This window comes from Ptiloglossa arizonensis, chromosome 4 (assembly GCF_051014685.1).
Source record: "Ptiloglossa arizonensis isolate GNS036 chromosome 4, iyPtiAriz1_principal, whole genome shotgun sequence".
Classification (NCBI taxonomy): domain Eukaryota; kingdom Metazoa; phylum Arthropoda; class Insecta; order Hymenoptera; family Colletidae; genus Ptiloglossa; species Ptiloglossa arizonensis.
In genome coordinates, this window is record NC_135051.1 from 6,442,602 (window position 1) to 6,462,523 (window position 19,922).

Below are 19,922 nucleotides of genomic sequence, written 5' to 3' on the forward strand. Positions count from 1 at the left end.
AGCAAAAGCTCTTTTTCATTGGCGGAAACGGACAGCACGCTCGGCAAAAGTCATAGAAGTCGTGACAATTCGTTGAAAATTTTTAATGACAGAATCTGCGCGGACTGCCATACTTTTTGATTGCATCCGTGGTCGAATAGCGCGTGAAATATGGCGGGTGCGAAAATCGTCCGTGTTTACGTTCTGGAAATATCACGAGATCGGAAGCTACCGTTATAAAATAACGAAAGTATTTATTAGCGTTAAACGTTTATTTAAATGTATCAGCGCGTTGCGTAACGTGACCATCGTAATCGTTTTGTTGCGATAATAAATTCTTTGGATATATTTTTACCGAAAAATCGTTGATCGAATCGAAACGGCTACATCGTGCTTAGACGACGCGAGAATAATAAATGTTACGAGTTATAATCGAGGGAAAAGAAGTGTTACAACAGTAAAGTTGTAAAATAAACACATGTACCGGCAAGTTCGAAAATTAAAGTTTTTTTAGTATCGTAAGTAATGTACCAATATTTATCCGATTTGAAAATTAAAAAGTTGAGATAGAAAATATGAACACACGGCATAATAGAGCGCAAAAGCTGACGAATCAGGCAAAGATAACGCAAACAATGAACGCAGATGTAATTTCCGTCCCGAGGCATATATATAAGTGAATCAACGAATCACTGTATACCTATTTTTCAATGCTTCTGCCACCTTCTATTACGCAATGTTTACTTGCTCTGTTTGGCGAACACTGAACGGTATTACCAGCGCAGAAGAAATAGAATGGTAGACAATTGTTTTCTACCGGTTAAGAACAGAACCAATTTCGCTTTTTACGAAAGAAACAACAGACAATCCGTTCGCGTAAACTTGACAGCAAGATTGCGAGTCGTACCGACCAATTAGCAAGTAGTGTGTTCACTGGACGCCAGTACTTTGTTTCCGTAAGGTTACTAAGAAATCCGTAATTTTGCAAGAAAATACGAAGAATGCTTCGACGGTAACGATATTATTAAACACTACGTTGCACGAAATCCGGACCAATTATAAAATAAATAATCATCTGGAAGAATTCCAATCGTCGAGTCTGCGTTGCATCCAGATGCATCCCCTCCAAATTTTTACTTTGCGAATTGTGTCGTAAAAGAAACTTTAGCACATCTGACTCTTCGATCGTTTCCGTTAGTTCACGTACGAAAATGAGTTATTTAAGTAATTACTTACGCGATTAAATATTACATAAAACTCAAAGACTACCCGTTGTTGTCGCAAGACAATTTTCGAAAGATCGAGACACGGTGGAAGATGAACCTAAGCCTGGATCTCCACAAGATCGTAAATTAACGTTTCAAGTACGAAGACTTGGGCATCCAGGGATGTTAACGTTCGATCGGATGATCGATGGTCGAAGAACTCGATCCAAATCGTGACCCGGTGCACAAAATTATGAGGTGAGTAAGATAATTGTCGAAAAAGATTCGACTAGCGGAAAGTACACCGAGAGGTGTACGCGTCCGCTCTTATTCCACTCATTTGTCACTCTGTAACATCTCCTTGCTCTTCAAGTTGAAATTGAGGAGCAAAAGCAATCATCCTGAAACTGCTGACAACGTCTTCCAAGAGACCGAGAAGAGCGACGTTACGGTGAGCCTTACACAAGGTGACTGCCTACCACCAAGGATAGAATACCGGCACAAGTGCTTTGTGTACGAAAAGTGTCGCTACGAAGATGACTGGCTGACATTTGGATCGGAATATACGCGCAAACGCCTTGTAACCAAAACACGTTCGACTTCGTAGCGCGCGACAATTAACATATTCACCGAATCGTCCAATTGTCCGATTTATTGCCGACAATTATTTATCTGACACGCTCCACGGTGGATTCAACTGCATATGACATTAAACCGCGAGTGCAATCGCGTTCAAAGGTATACACGTACATTGAATATTTTCATTCTAAGGCAAATATCGATATTGCATCCGTGATGCAATGCAGACTTGACGATTGGAATTCTCCCAAAAGATTATTTATTTCATAATTGGTCCGGATTTCGTGTATACGCGGTGTTTAACGATACCGTCGGAGCATTCTTCTTCGTACTTTCTTGAAAAATGACGGATTTCCGAGTAAGGCGAAACGATTCGTTCGAAAAAATTTCCGATCGTTGTCTCGAACGACAGCGGACTTTCAACCGTTGAAAAACCTCGAGAAGGAAATAATATCTCTGAAAGAGTCACCGTTCAACGAAGACAGCGTATGCAGTACTTTCGGACGGCGAGGAAGAAAATTGCAGAATTTCGATTCATCACTCGCCAGGTGTTATTTCGTTTTCTCGACCGGCTCATTTTTCCTTCCTCGGGTCTGAGGTGCACGTCATCGGAATTTACCATCTCCTGTACCGCATTATCACTGAGACACGTTATTTCACCGGTGACCGTAATGCGTATATACGTTTAGCAGAGCATTACCGGTGTCCGCGCGGGCCGCCGCGCCCCGTTATTTATTGCTTATTCGTTTCAGTCCGCGCTAGGGCAAAACAGTTGTATACGAGGAACCGTAAACTGATCCTAGATGTACACGATATTGCGCCACGTTCCCCACCACACACCCCTCTGCCTGTTTCCAACCCGCTTTCCGTTCGCGATTCCCCGCTCGTTTTACAACGGGTCGTGGGAAAATTGGAAAACTTGTCCATTCTGACCCGATAGAGCAAGTTTTCTCATCTATTTATCGGTGCAATTAATTCCCGGGGGAATTACTTTATCGACGCGCAACGCGGAAACGTGAAAGAACGCGAGCAAGTCAAATCTGGTGGCTGACGGGAAACGTACGTTTCTTTATGGGATGCCGGGCGATAGGGAAAAATGTACGGAGCAAGGGTTTGTGGACGCGATTGTACCGGCGCAGTGAATGCAAATTAAATATATTCGTGGTTAATTGTGAATTTAGTCGTTTGAGAAATTATGAGAATAAAGATAGCGAGAATGACTTTTGGACTTTCTTAGTAATAAGTCTTGGTAATAAGTCTTAGTAATAAGACTTTCTTGGTAATAAGTCTTAGTAATAAGACTTTCTTGGTAATAAGTTTTAGTAATAAGACTTTCTTGGTAATAAGTCTTAGTAATAAGACTTTCTTGGTAATAAGTCTTAGTAATAAGTATTAGTAATAAGACTTTCTTAGTAATGAGTCTTATTAATAAGACTTTCTTGGTAATATTTCCACCAGTATGTGTAAGGTATTATTTTCCGTTTAAATTTACGAATAATGTCTTAAAAACTTCCTCGACTATCCAACGACAATGTCCAGTGTCGATCCTTGTATTTGAATATTTCTCATTTTCTTCTGTTCCACGAATACGCATATTTTCGTAAAAATCTAACGACACTTATTGAATGTTCCTTATGATGTCAATTTGCGTTTTCAAGAGATAAAATCAGAACTGTCACTCGAAAATGGAATAGATGGTGATTTTTATCTAAATTTAAAGCCAATTAAAGCTCTCTCTGGATGATTGCCGATACGTAAACGTACACGATCGAGAGGATGGTTACTTGAATCCGGGGTAAAAACTGTCGCTTGAAAGCGGGAAATACTGTATATGGAATGACTCTGGAATACAATGAGTGCCTTAGTTATGAAGTATAATTAGAGAGGGTGGTAGCTGTTCCAGAAATTCAACGCTGTTATCTATCTCCAGCGCCCTTGTCTCTGAGCACATCTAGAACGAAAGACAGAAACAGTAAGAGGGAGCGAGGTACGGTTAATGTAGTGGAGGATAAAAGGATGACGCGTCAGTTAGAGAACCAGATACCATGACTGTTAGAGACACACCATTATAATTTAGTAAACTTTAACGACGTGTTGGATTTATCTGAAGGACAACGTTATATACATTGCAATAATCTACCAAATTCCATGTTAATCTTCCGTGACTGTTAAGCCAAGATACTGTAGGGCATGTCGTTTGTACAATGAAGATAGAACGTTAAACAGCGTTATTGTTTAGCATTTAACAATCTTATATCGCGCAAAAAGGAGCACCCGAATTGTTCTAGAAAAACAAATTTAATTTACACGCTAATAAATATAATTCTTATCCAGATTTAAACGACATTTATTTCTCTAACTCTTGCGCTTGAAATTCCAACCCTGAAACTAAATTATGCGACCGTTTTACCTACGTCTTCCTCTTAAATACGATTTTGACGTGGCAAAGTCCGATGTTCTGCAAAACCAAGAGAACGTCCAATGGACGAATGGCGAGCACCGCGATAAGAAACTAAAAAGTTCCGTGGAAAGTTCAAGAGAAGTGTCCGTGGAACTGTCAACAGGCGTACCAGATCCCCGCAACCTACTGTCATCTCGAAGAACAGGAGTACGGAGACAATTCAATCTTCCAAGTTTCTTGGCTCCCGCTCTCGTAACCGAAGGGTTCGAATACTTGAAAATATCGCCGATCATTGACCAAAGCTAGACACCCTCGAACTGATCTCGTTTAATCCGCAATGAAAATAATTCCCGGTATTCGTGTCGGTTGAACTCCAATCTGATTTCGTACCCGATCCCTGGGCGGTACTGTTTACCCGTGTAAATCTATCCCCTAATACAGGGGAAGTGCAACACCAACGTCAACGAAGCCTCGCGAACGTGCAATTGTAACCTCTATCAACGCAACGGAATCCTGAGTGTGCTTGGGACTCGGCTGGGAGAACTTACTGCGTTGGAAAGCGCAACCCTCGTCCTTACCCCCTTGTAACCCTCTTCACGATACTTAGGTTTAACCGTAAAACAAGGTACGCGATGTATCTGCATGCTCTTATACACCAAACCTACTTTCGTATGCTCTACACTCCTGGGTAAGTGCTCTAAATTATCCGAGCACCTGCACAAGGGCGGATATACATATAAAGTGTGCGGCGGCCGATGAATTTTCTTGATGTTTCTCAGAAAAATTCCCCGCACAAAGGCCGACCTAAAAACAGAGAATATTAATCGCGCGATGGCGTATGCCATTTTGACGTAGGACGAAATTTTCCCTTCGTCAATGGTTCACGTCCACTGGTAATTGATTTTTCACATTTACCAATTTTTCAATTTTCAAAATCAAATTGGATCGAACATTGAAGAACGATGGTTCAATTACACGAATCACAATTTACAGTCTGAGAAAATTCTGTCGTAAAAGTAATACAATATTATAATACGACACTAGTTTTTGTAATTGGTATTCAAGATGTGAAAATACTGAAAGACATTTGTTTAAATTTTATTAGGTGCACCAGAGAATTTATAAAAATAATTTACGTTAACTGTTGGCAATACTAATAGCCAGGTTTAACGATTATTATTATTATTATTATTACGGATGATAAATTAATGACGACAGAAAATAAGAAGAAAAATCGACTGATTTTTATTATTTCATCCTCGTGGACTGTTTTAATATATATTAAATGTTATTCACTTACGAGCGGGGCTAGTAAATAAGTAAATGTCAGCGTGAAATGTTAACAGGAGGTTGTAACTTATGCAGAGTTTCTTGTTGTGAAACTGCGTGAATTTGGGAGGAAATTCCGAAAAACTTGCACGTGGAACGCAGTCGAGCGAAAAAGAGTGACGACATACTACTGAAACTGAGACTTTCTTCTGAATTTTCACATTTCCACAAATTCCAGAATCACTGCCGTAAAACTTGCTGGAGAGACGCGAATAAACTTTACCGTGTAACGTACAAAATATTTGAAAAAAATGATTATGAATTTCAGATGCATGGAACATTAATCAAAATAAACCGAAGAGTTTTACTTTGGACAGATTGAAAAATCAACAACGTGTGAGTAATATAGAACTATTTATTCACCAAATGATGATTAGGTTAGATTATCTCTAAACTCGTTTATACAAAAATCATCTTCAAGAAGCATTAATTCGGTATTTTTCACAGAAAAATGCTACTTTTGAAGATGCTCTACATTTAAACTACTTCTCCCTAAGTACTTGCATACTAGAATGCATTTTCATTTTCTATCAAATACCACCAGTGAAGAGTTAACTGTTCATTGTCGCAATAACCACTTCCCAAAGATTTATTTGTACAAGACAATCAGCATCAAGGAACGTAAGTTTCACAAAACTATTAAAAGACACGAACACGTTGTTTCGAGAGTCTGACATCTCCGTCAATTGTTAGGAATGCAAAGAGCAGCAGCCATTTGGCGCATGACGAAGCGAAGCATGATGCATTACGTGTAAATATCGATACGAACCCACGGACGTTGAAGTTCGAGACTGACTTTGGGAACTCGTATACAAAGGCCGGTTCACCTTCTACTTATCAACCGAATAATTTAGTTTAGTGCCTCTGCTCATAACCCGGGGAACTTATTTTCATGAAAAAGATATAAAGTTCGTTCTCCTTCGAGCTTTCAAGGCGCGCGTTACACGGAGCTGATGACTCTGACAGTACACACCACTCGCAAAGTTTATGCGAGTTGGCGGTGAAGTTATATTCGAAGAACTCTGAAGGAAATCATATCGCTGCCGAGTATCTGCAGCTCATGTTTGAGACATCCGAATAATCTGTTTGAATAGCAACAGAGAACAGTGGCCCGGCTGTTATTACGTTTATTTCGTACCTGGTCTATAAAACTTTTGCGCCAAGTAAAATATTACGCCGGTTACTGTACCTCGTTCGTCGATATTTTTTACGCATAATTCAATACATGTTGTATTACGCGACGATATACAGAGCGAGTCGAATGTTCTGTCACAAAATTTACAGGGCCATTCCACGGGAATAATAAAAAGGGTTTACATTTTATCGAAGAAGAACTCGTAATAGAATCGTGTAATTTAAAAGAATACAAAGAATGTTAAAGAAAGAACAAACGAATTCTCGTTAACAAAAATATTTGTTAACTTGTATTTTCCGAGTTCATTTTTTTCGTTTTCCCTTATTTCCGCAAAATCTATGTTTTACATTAACGTCTACCGTTTATAATCTCTACGCTGCAATTTAATATAAATTTTAACGTTTAATCTTAAGGGAATAGAATTGTGTTATTTAAACGAGTAAACGCATTTAAGATAATGTATAATTATATATGATGTAAATATAATTATTTTATCCGAACAACTAGTTTTATTTTATTTCATTAATAACTTACTTGGAATTTTATTTTTTTTTTTATGAAAAGAACTTAATATCTATAACATGTTAACTTTTTAGTAAATTTACGGAACCTTTTATACAGATAAGTAATGAGAATTAATTCGTTCTTAATGCTTTAAATACTCTTCTATTCTACAAATTACAAATTCATTAATTATATTTGAGTAAATTTCTTCCATCAAATCGATAATGTTTGTTTGTGACATTTACATTCATTATAGTGAAAATAATCATAAAACACGGTACGGATGAATGAGTTAACATATTCCCGATAATATAGTCAGTTATACGGTGAAATTTAGCAATTAAAAGCGAACGTAGCGAAAATTTTTTAATCTTTCGTGACTGTGCACAATTTGAAAAGCGTTCGTTTAATTGTACATCTATACGTTCGTTACTTTATTTTTTACTCGCTTCGCATCAAATTCTGGGCAATAATTGTTTAAAATAAATCAAAATGACCGATGAAGGTAATGTTATTATAAAACATTCCCCATTTTATAATTTAAATATCATTTCAAAACAGTCACTGAAAACTAAATGGCTGGAAGTGGACGCATTGTATTAAATAAATATCGTGTTGCATATTAAAATCGGAGACCTGAAAATTCAATACAGTTGGAAGAGATATTTTCCATCGGTAGAATATCATTTTACTTTTTGTATATGTTTCTCATGGTTAATTTGATACTGAAATACTTTCTGTAATAATACAGTAACTTTTCATGTGAACTGGAGTTTTTAATTTCGAGACATTGAGAAGTATTAACATTCCGAGGAATTAAATAATGAAACACTATTCGTTTACAAATCAATAATTAAATAGAATCTTTATCTCACTTTAACTTACTTGGCAAAATCCTGACTCTCGAACGTAAAATTCAACAAATCGGAAAAATTTAAATATCTCACCTGGAGAAAAAATAAAAAATGCTTTGAAAATAATTCGTAAAATAGTCGTATCATTCGAATAAAATTAAATAATGAAATACCATTCGTTTACAAATCAATAATTAAGTAGAATCTTTATATTACTTTAACTTACTTGCAAAATCCTGACTCTCGAACGTAAAATTCAACAAATCGGAAAAATTTAAATATCTCACCTGGAGAAAAAATAAAAAATGCTTTGAAAATAATTCGTAAAATAGTCGTATCATTCGAATAAAATTAAATAATGAAATACCATTCGTTTACAAATCAATAATTAAGTAGAATCTTTATATTACTTTAACTTACTTGCAAAATCCTGACTCTCGAACGTAAAATTCAACAAATCGGAAAAATTTAAATATCTCACCTAGAGAAAAAATAAAAAGTGCTTTGAAAATAATTCGTAAAATAGTCGTACCATTCGAATAAAATGAAATAATGAAATATCATTCGTTTACAAATCAATAATTAAGTAGAATCTTTATATTACTTTAACTTACTTGGCAAAATCCTGACTCTCGAACGTAAAATTCAACAAACCGGGAAAATTTAAATATCTTACCCCGCGAAAATAAAAGATGCTTTCAAGATAATTCGTAAAATAGTCGTACCGTTCGAATACATCGTTTAGCGTGTAATTCCGGTGAATAAATTCCGAATAGCTTTGCTCGGGGAAGTTTCTAAACTGTCCGTGTCCGCTTTAAGAGCGTCATTACAGACATCGTTTCAACGGAATCGAAAACATTTCATCCCGCCCTCGGGCACTGAAACAACGACTAATAAATTGCTACCATTCACTTTTTCTTACTTAAACGTTTGTCTTGTCTCCTTCTAGGAGTCAATCCGTTGGATTATCTGCAAAGTGGAGTCACTTACGAAGTGAATACCTCCGCCCAAGGACGATAATCGCTGGGGGGAATTATTGATTGAGGGGAAACAATAAATCGACGGCATAAAGTGATAAACTTACTCGTAGCGCTGACAGCTGGCCCGATGACGGAGTACTTGGGGTTACCGGTAACGGCCCCTGGGATGACCTTGTCCAGCTCTGAAATACATTATTGTAATTATCCTCGGAATATACAGTGCCGTTAATTACAATTGGGAGTCGCGTGTGCGAATGGAACATGGCCAATTTACCGTAGCAAAGGATCCCTATCCATGATATATCGTCCCATAAATACCCGGGAACGCTTGAACGTCACTTATCTTTTTCCACGTCTCGTTCACGACACGCGAGGAACACCGATCGTTCGGAATAAATTATCGATAAAAATCCTCGACGATTTTTCATCGAACGCGACCGATACTTCACCTTCGTTGGACCCGTGAGAGTACCTCTGTAATTTCGAGAGATTCTTAATTACATCGGTATGCGATCAGCATATCATTAACGCAGAGAGAGATCGAACCGACGAAAGGTAGCAATGTTATCGTTCGCGCGTTAAAGAACTTATGCAAATCGCCGACGATTCACCCGGTAACGTGTTCCGTGGAGCCTAGCAGCTTCGTTGGTACAACACGATTCGCTTGAAATTTCAAGGAATTACCCGTGAAGATAACTGGCGGATGGATAAACAGAAAAATGGACGGCACGTCGGGTAAAATCGGGCTCTGTTTTGCCGACCGAGTCTACCGTGACAGAAGAAAGCTTCCCGCAAGCTCTGTCTCGTTAGAGAGCTTTCTCGTTGATTCTAAGCGACCCTCGACGTTCAGCGGGCGAAACGCTTTCAGTGATAACCTACTATACCGACGGAAGAAATTTATATATTTAAAAAAAAAAAGAAAAAAAAAGAGAAAATAGGGAAGGAAGAAATGTACAGTGTGCGCTACTTTTTTCCAACTGCTTTGAAAACAAACTGCTTCGAAATTGTACGTGACCATCTATCCGCAAACTTCCCATAACGATCTATTGTTAAAATAATCAAGACACTCCTGTAAAACACGATCGATCAATTAATAAATAACAATGCATTCTGCAAGGCACTCGACGTCACACCCGAATCGTGAGTTCAGAACTTTATTGATCTGTTAAAAATTTTCCAATTGTTCACAGAAAAGATTAGAAGATAAAGTATCTAAAATCGAAAGAATTTTTTACTTTCGTTATTTGTTAGCTCAGCCCTATTAAAGTGACTGCTAATCAATCGGTTCTAATTGGCAACTGGTAAACATAATACAAACCTCGACGTCAAACGATGACTATTTTTCCAGCATATACACACATACACAGAGTCTATATTGCAAATTCAATTAATCGAAAAAAGCTAACAAAATTGCCGTTCATAGGATACAAGGAACACCGATGGTCAAACTGAACAGAAGCTCTCCTAGGATTAAAGGAGATGGACGTTGCACCGATTGAACAGCTAAAATTGAAACATGAAAAATAGATGACATCTAGAAACGGTTAGATGGTTCATCGGAGAGGATGCATCCTATAATAGCAATGCAGAGTACAATTGCTACTGTTTTCAACATTGGTTGCCTTACCTCCCTACTCAACAGTGACCGTTGCTACTTCTTCGAGTTTGCAACAATTGAGACTGAATCGGTGAAAATGAAGGATCGGACGTCGATGGATTTTCATAATGTCAGCGGATAATATCGTTCGCTATTTACCAGTATGCGGTGCATCGTCCAATGGCTGGAATTGGAATATCGCCTTGAATCCCTGGCCCGGCCACTCGGAATTAGCGATGAACTCGACGTAGAGGTCTGGCCCTGTACTGAGTACTTCCACTTCCGCTCCTTGGTTGCAGAGTACAGCTATTGTGGGCGCCCCCGAATCCGTTCCATCGTGCACTCTGATTAAATCCGCTCTATTCAGGCAACTGTAACAGGATACCTTTCGTTAACGACAACTTATCGGTATGTTACCCCACGACGAAAATAAGTCGAGCGAAAGCTGAAAGATCCGGCCGATCGCTGTACGAAATGCTTCGAGGTAAAGTTTAAGGAATGTTTTTTAAGGGTCGTTATTTTTTATTCCGTTTCACCTTTCGCCGATTCGGAGCATCGTTTCGTGTTTGTGCTGCCGATTGGCGGATCTACCGCGAATTAGAATCGCAATCTGTTGAGGTGTGACGTTGTTTGGGAATGCATTCGGTTCGAAACAATTCTAGAACTAACGATCGTTGAAAAATTCCTCTTCTCGCAACTGCTATCGTTGAAATTATTAAAGAAAATACGTCTCGATTTGTCACAGAGCGAAGTGCAATCGTATTTGATCCTTGTTTCTTGAACAGTTTGGCACCGTTGTTATTCACGACTTGTGGTCGAAAGAATGACAAATTACTGTTAATCGTGAACCCCTCGGTAAACAATTACGAAAATGAGAATCACCGTAGAGTTAAATACCTTTGTAATCTTTGAGGAAGAAACGATTCACGCATGCCTAAGCTGCGTTGGAAGCAAGAAGCCGGAATTACCTCTATAATAAAATTAAAATCCCTATATTCACCGGAGCGTCGTTAATCCTTTCTGCATTCACGACTAAACGCGAGTTACGTGTTAAAAAGGACGGAAATTGAAACGCGGTTAAAAACCCGAAACGATTTTCCACCTCTCTCACGGCGCTCGTTCATTTATCGACGTGTTCACGCAGCTTCGTAAGAAACTCCTGTGTCGATTCTTGGCTCGTTCTCCTCTACGTTCCTCAAGGTCTGCCGCTCGGCGAAGTTAAGATAAGTTTCTTACGAGTGACTCGTCTCGTTGCAAGATCTCGTGCAAAAAAGTGCACAAGGGGATGCGAGCGTGCGAGAGGGGCATGAGAGATACTCGGTGAAAGAAATGGGAACCGAGGTCGACGTTACGAGTGGCAATGGAGCAGGGTTAAAGATGAAACTGCGAAGACCGTACAGTGACAAAGCGTACATCGGTGGAAACGAGGAACGGAGCGGGACACCCGAAGGACAAATCGAAGAGGCGAAAAGAAGACGAAGGAAAAACACGGCGATACGAGGGAGGAGGCTGTTCCATCGATAGTCGGAGATTCACGTGATAAATATACGCGAACTACTTTGGTCAATTGAACGGAAGAGAATTACAACTCGCCGCAACAGCGTCGGCTACACAAACCGCGAAATGCCAACGAGGGATTGGTGATTCGATCGATTTAAGGACTTGATCGATAACGGCCACTAGATAACCGTATTAGCTACACGAGTTGAGCAATTACCGTGCCGGAGAAAGTCTATTCCTCTATCCGTTTTCGCTTCGAAGTACTCCTACTCTCGTGCATATGAAACCACGCGTTCGAGTCTCAAACGGAAATGAACTCGTGCACAACGTTCATCGAAGAGTGATCGAACAAGTATACTCCTACCTCGAGAATCGTGATACGGTAACCCTTCGATGGATAGGTGTAGTTTACTTCTGTAAAATATATCGAAACGTTCCCACCATTCTTCACGTTCTTTGATTCAAGCAGTAGGCAACTGTAGGTTTGAAAATGAATGAAAGTTGTATGAATATCGATAGGACAGTTACTAAGACAACCTAAGAATGCACACTACTGCAAACAGCAGTAGACAACTGTAGGTTTGAAAATGAATGAAAGTTATGTGAATATCGATAGGACAGTTACTAAGACAACCTAAGAATGCACACTACTGCAAACAGCAGTAAACAACTGTAGGTTTGAAAATGAATGAAAGTTATGTGAATATCGGTAGGACAGTTACCAAGGCAACCTAAGAATGCACACTACTGCAAACATACAGTAGGCAAGTGTATGTTTGAAAATGAATGAAAGTTATACGAATATCGATAGGACAGTTACTAAGGGACACTAAGAATGCACACTACTGCAAACAGCAGTAGGCAAGTGTATGTTTGAAAATGAATGAAAGTTATATGAATATCGATAGGACAGTCACTAAGGGACACTAAGAATGCACATTACTGCAAACAGCAGTAGACAACTGTAGGTTTGAAGATGAATGAAAATTATATGAGTATCGATAAGACAGTTACTAAGGGACACTAAGAATGCACATTACTGCAAACAGCAGTAGACAACTGTAGGTTTGAAAATGAATGAAAGTTATGTGAATATCGATAAGACAGTTACTAAGGGACACTAAAAATTCACACTACTGCAAACAGCGGTAGGCAAGTGTATGTTTGGAAATAAATGAAAGTTATATGAATATCGATAGGGCAGTTACTAAGGCACACTAAGAATGCACACTACTGCAAACAGCAGTAGGCAAGTGTATGTTTGAAAATGAATGAAAGTTATATGAATATCGATAGGACAGTCACTAAGGGACACTAAGAATGCACATTACTGCAAACAGCAGTAGACAACTGTAGGTTTGAAGATGAATGAAAATTATATGAATATCGATAGAACAGTTACTAAGGAACACTAAGAATTTTTTATAATGTTAAATATCTCAAATTGAATTTAAATAAGATATATTTGAATCATTTCGATAAATTGTGGTGACGGTAGCGATAGTATGTAACTGAGGAAAAAGTAACATGAAAGTTACTGTTCCTGAAAATAGATTGCGACTATGGCGCATATAATAGAGTTTAAAGAATTAAAACTAGAAAAAAATTGTGCCAACAACACGCGGTGTTCCCAAGCGGTCACCCATCCAAGTACTACCCGCGCCCAACGCAGCTTAACTTCAGTGATCAGACGAGAACTGGTGTACTTGCGTGGTATGGTCGTTGACATTATCGTTCTGTTTTCTACTTGCAGTCGATCGAACACACGTGGACAAAATTTTATTTAAACGGTAAATAAAGAATGAAAACACTGTCTATTTATTTCAAAAAATTATTCGATTCAATACTTGTTGAAATAAACTTTGTGAAATATATTTTCATTTGATAATTCAGGCTATAATTTCCATTGAACAAGTAAATCAAATATTAGCTATGAAAGAAATGTATTTCTTGCTACTTATTGCTGTAAGCTATTCTAATAAAAAATCAAGCTCGAATTTCTGTTTAACTAAATGATTTACACTGATTACGGTTATTAACTAACGTTAAAGAAATTTTGAAAAATACTCTATCTATATTACATAACATCGAAGATCCAGACAATGCTTACAAGATTTCAGTCTCTATACAGGGAATTATGAATATTCCAATGACTGGATAATGCTAGAATCCGAGATCGCGTTGTAACCACATAGATGTCGATTCCCTAGAACGATCATCGAAATGAGGTTCGCATAGAAAACCGCAGAAATTTGTGTAAAATAAAAGGTGCGTTCCTTTCGTAGAGAAAGCGGTACTTTCGTGGCTGGAGAAGGGACCAGGTGAAAGAACGAAGAAAAGAAAACACTGAACGGGTGTATTAACACCGAACGTGAAGAATTTGGTAGCTCTATTCCATTAAGTAAGATTTATGGTCGTACAGTTTCATCGTACAAACCTGATGATAATCGCAGAAAGTATAAGGTTCCTTAATGGATGTACAAAGCTATCTCGTGGAAGCAATAAAGCATAGAGGTGAAGCTGTAAAATGATCGTACGACGAGTTGCCTTCGTCGCGATAGACCAGGACTAGATAACGAAAATTCCAATTTCGCGAGTAGGTACATCCGTTTGCTTTATGGCTCTATTGTTGCATCACACCGTTATCGACAATCGTTGTTTAAGAGCGTCTATTTCACAAAGTTTCAAAAGTGGAACGAGCGACGATATACAGGTTCGTGCATAGATTCTCAGGAGGGCTTAGGAATGGGTGTATCGAGTGGCTGACAGAGAGGAGTCTCTTGGTATCCATCAGCTCCATTCAGAATAATATCCGAGTGCGTCTGACAGTGCGGCTTAACACTGATATATATCGAGGCATTTCTCAACGGTCGTTTCACTCTTACCAAGTTTTACCACGATCTTCGCGGTAAACGTTACCAAGCGCGAGATTAATTAATAGAACCGGTTGACTTCGGTTCAATTTTGTGTTTTTTAACCAGCAACCGTCGAACGATTGGTCTCGGTCCGATTTAGAAAAAATTCGACTGAACTTGAATCATTTGGAACAAGACGATTCAGTTTAAAATAAAAAGTAGCGGCTGATAAAAGGGTTCCTAATGAAAACATTAAGTATCTACGTAAGTATCTGAATTTCTTTCGTTTCCTTCGTCCGTAAATTATCAAACGTCCCTCGTTATTAGACATTCGATCGGAATTTCCAATCGATATCGATTCTACTTTGTCGAGGAATATTTAGACCGAATCCGGGGTAACGAAAACTCGTAACGATACCGTGGTATGCGTACAACACGGAAAAAGTATGCTCCGCGCTATGAACTAATATTTGAGAGTCACAAATTCCCACGTTGCCGTAATTGCACGCTTTTGTAGCTGGAAGCTTGAATCGGCCATGAATCAGCGTAATCGCCGATATAAGCAAAACGAAAGCACAGAACCGATCGTAAAACACTGGCACTTTAACTGGGTCAGCAACTAGAGAGGATTTGAAAAACAGTGAATTTTTTCAATGAACTTTCCAGCAAGTCTGTAGAAATAAAGTAATAACGGGATCTAAACGTTGACTAGGAAATTGGAGCTCACTTTTCGAGCAAATTGGAATACATTTAATGCTAATTTAAGAGAAGTGCTCTGTTTATTGTACAATTGCGTTTTCGTCACCAACATCGTACACATTACTGAAAAATGAGTATATATATTCATCAGACGCGAAACCTTCGAAATTGTTTCGTCTGTACCGCGAAGCTGGATCATCTCGACTCACGACCCCATCAATTCGAATTGAAGGTAACGAAAACTCAAAGGTCAACAACGGAATGAAATTAAGCAAGCTCAATACTGAATTAGGACAGAGTTTGAGGATTTATCAAGGATTAACTCCTGCAATGGAAGTCTCCGGGTACCTCTTGTTTCCCAAGTCGACCTCCCCATCACCATTCTCAGCTCTAAGTCTTCGCACAGAGAAGAACTTTAGGTGGGTTAAGTAGAATCATGGTCCGTACCACGCTCAAAGGATTTAGGGGCCAGGTAGAACCGACACTAGAGGATTTGAAAAAAAAAAGAAGAAGAATTTTCACGAAAATACGTTTTCCGACACTTTAACCACCTATTGCGGTAAGGTTAATAACGACTGATGGTCACGTTAAATTCGTACGTTTTTACTATCAATTCTCTAAAAAAACCAGCTCACATGCGACGATTACTCAACGAGGACTAGAATGAGAACTAGAACGAAGAGGATAATTTCAGACCTGAATGTAAGTTTAAATTGAAATAACACACGAATCTTCTTCGAAGAGTTTTTAAACGAATGTAACAGATCAATGTTTAGAATATTTCAAGCGGACGTTACAAATTTTGGGAGGTTAAATTACATATTACGATTGTGTTATTCTAAATAATTGCAGAGTTGACGCTATGTATTTTCCAATTACAAAGTTACTATCGAAAATGAAATGTAATTCTATACAGTGGCGGTAAAACATTTTGAAATGCTCAACTTGAATATTAATGACAACCATATACGATAAAATAGTTTCTATAATTGATAAACAGGCAAGAATTATTTTATACGTGACATTTTGGGCCTTTTCTACTCGTCAGTAGAATAATAAACGGAGAGTAAGTTATAAAACCGTAATGGAAAAATTCAATACAATTGTAATACGGCGTATTTCATTTATTTCCTAATGATTTAAGATTCTTAAGCCAGCGATATGCAAGCGACTTCGAAAGACGAGAGAATTCATGATAAACCTGCTTAAAGAAACTACAAGAGAGCCCTCACTATTACAAGTGACAGATTTATGTTTGTAATATCGAAAGCATTAGACGTTTGACATATTGGGGATCGTAAAGTTTGAAGAGGCATTAGATTTACCTTTGATACATGGCTCGATAATATTATTACGTACCGCACTCTTTTCGAGAATGCAAAAATTCTATGATGTAACGACCAAACGAATAGGACAAGTAATATAATCACGTCAAGAGAGAGTATAGAGCAAATAGATTAAATACAATAAAAACCATCACAGATCCTATTATTTCAGGTAAAAATAAATAAAGCAATGCGTATTTTTCACAGTAATAGAAGTACTAACCCTGTATTATTTCGAAACAGAAGCACGAAAATAATTATTACATCCGGAAATTGTTGATAACTCATTCATACTGCAAAAGTAATTGTTAAAATTGTTCTTAAATGTTGGAACAAGTTTCTGCTAAGCAATGCAAGTCCAAATTATGCAGTTGTTAGTGCAAAGAATCGAGTAGAATATCGATTTTCCCGATCACCGCAAGCGTCGGCGAAACAACTCGGAGAAAAAATGTTTATTACTCATTAGTTTCAATACAAATTTATGCAAAAAGGATCCTTGGATCTTCCTAAGAACCTCTGCAACCTAGTACGTATCTAAATTATACAATAAGTAGCACGAGAATCGAGGACAGTATCGATTATCTCCATCGCAACAAACGTCGCCACTTCAACAGCTCCGGGAAAATGTTTATAACTAATTAATTCTGATGAAAATCTTTGCCAATTCGGTCCTTGAATGTAGCCACGAGTCCCTGCTATATAATGCAATTCTTAAAGTTCACAATTTTACACTGCAAATGTGATAAATTAACGTTTTTTCCCTATCGCGTCGTTTCGGCGCGAAAATATTCCCCCTCTCTAGCCCTGTGCTCGATAGACGACCTCCTTTAATATTCTGTGATCCTGCTACCAGCGCCTGATATTTGGACTACAGAAATCAAAATCAGCCGCACCAAGAGTAGTTTATTTTTCTGCCACTAGAGGGCGACACCTGACGGTAAGAGAATAGGGGTACTAACCCTGCATTATTTCGAAACACAAGCACGAAAACAATTATTACCTTCAGAAATGGTTGATAACTCATTTTTGCTGCTAAAATCATTGACAAAATTGTTCTTAAATGTTGAAAAGAGATTCTGCTAAGCAATGCAAGTCCAAATTATGCAACTGTTAGTGCAAACAATCGAGAAGAGTATCGATTCTCTCGATCAGTGCAAGCGTCAGCGCTACAACATTTTTCCTAGACTTGTGCATAATTAATGAATGTTGTTAAAAATCAATGCAAAACCGGTCCTTGAATCTTGGTACGAATCTCTGCTACGCAATTCATTCGAAAATTATTCAGAAATTGCACCGGAAATGCAGAAAAATCACGATTTTCTCGATCAGCATATGCATCGGCAGTACAACATTTTTCCTTTTGGTGTGCGTAATTAATGAATTTATTAAAAATGAATGCAAAACCGATCCTTGAATCTTGGTACGAATCACTGTTACGCAATGCGTTTGGAAATTGTGCAGAAATTGCACCGGAAATGCAGAAAAATATCGATTCTCTCGATCACCGCAAGGGTTGTCACTACGATTTCCTCCGAAAAATGTTTATAACTAATTAATTCCGAAGAAAACCTTTGCCAATTCGGTCCTTGAATGTAGCCACGAGTCCCTGCTATATAATGCAACTCTAAAAGTTCACATTTGTGCTGTGTGAATTTGTTAATTAACATTTTTTCCTTTTCACGCGAAATATTTCATCTACACGTCACAAAATTCTCCCCTCCCTTTCTCTGTTTTCGATAGACGACCTCCATTAACATTCTGTGATCCTGCTACTAAAGCCTGATATTTGGACTACAGAAATCAAAATCTGCCCCACCAAGAATAGTTTCTTTTTTTGCCACCAGAGAGCGACAGCTGACGGCAACAAAATAGGGCTACTAACCCTGTATTATTTCGAAACAATTGTTGCCTCCGGAAATTGTTGATAACTCATTTTCGGCGCAAAAATCGTTGACAAAATTGTTCTTCAATGTTGCGACAAGTTTCTACTAAACAATGCAAGTCCAAATTATGCAGCTGTTAGTGCAAACAATCAAGAAAAATACGATTCTCTCGATCAGCGCAAGCGTCGACGCTGCAACATTTTTCCTTGAGATGTACGTAATTAATGAATGTCGTTAAAAATCAATGCAAAAATGGTACTTGAATCTTGGTAGGAATCTCTGTTACATAATGCGTTTCGAAATTATGCAGAAATCGAACCGGAAATGCAGAAAAATATCGATTTTCTCGATCACCGCACGCGTCGGCGATGCACTATTTTCCTTCAGTTGTGCGTAATTAATGAATCTTGTTAAAAACCGATGCAATACCGATCCTTGAATCTTGGTACAAAACTCTGTTACGCATTTCGTTTGAAAATTGTGCAGATATTGCACCGGAAGTCGAGATAAATATCGATTTTCTCGATCACCGCAAGGGTTGCCAGTACGATTTCCTCCGAAAAATGTTTATAACTAATTAATTCCGAAGAAAATCTTTGCCAACTCGGTCCTTGAATGTAGCCACGTGTCCCTGCTATATAATACAACTCTAAAAGTTCAAATTTGTGATGTGTAAACTTGTTAATTAACATTTTTTCCTTTTGTCGCGAGATATTCCCTCGACACGTCGCAAAAGGCTTCCCCCACTCCTTCGCTGTTTTCGATAGACAACCTCCGTTTACATTCTGTGATCCTGCTACCAAAGCTTGATTTTTGGACTACAGAAATGAAAATCAGCCCCACCAAGAGTAGTTTATATTTCTGCCACCAGAGGGCGACACCGGACAGCAAGCAAATACAAACCCAGTATTAATTCGAAACACAAGCGCGAAAAGAATCATTACCTCTGGAAATTGTGGATAACTCATTCATACTGCAAAAGTAATTGTTAAAATTGTTCTTAAACGATCGGACGAGTCTCTGCTAAGCAATGCAAGTCCAAAATATGCAGATTTTAGTGCAAACAATCGAGAAGAATATCGATTCTCTCCATCAGC

At 38.3% G+C, this 19,922-nt stretch overlaps 1 protein-coding gene and 1 non-coding gene across 4 annotated transcripts in view; both read right to left on the bottom strand.

Annotated features, from left to right (window-relative positions):
* The window catches only part of Sol1, a 636,201-nt gene that overhangs the window by 327,438 nt on the left and 288,841 nt on the right, over positions 1–19,922 (bottom strand). For all 3 annotated transcript variants that reach the window (XM_076308829.1, XM_076308831.1, XM_076308830.1), the window contains exons 7-8: positions 10,723–10,934; positions 9,071–9,148 (exon numbers count right to left, since the gene is read on the bottom strand). In XM_076308829.1, the coding sequence (XP_076164944.1) occupies positions 9,071–9,148; positions 10,723–10,934 (290 nt within the window). The remainder of the gene's footprint in view (positions 1–9,070; positions 9,149–10,722; positions 10,935–19,922) is intronic.
* On the bottom strand, positions 13,673–13,790 carry LOC143146486 (5S ribosomal RNA). The gene has a single exon (XR_012991974.1). It is a non-coding gene; the product is annotated as a 5S ribosomal RNA (ribosomal RNA).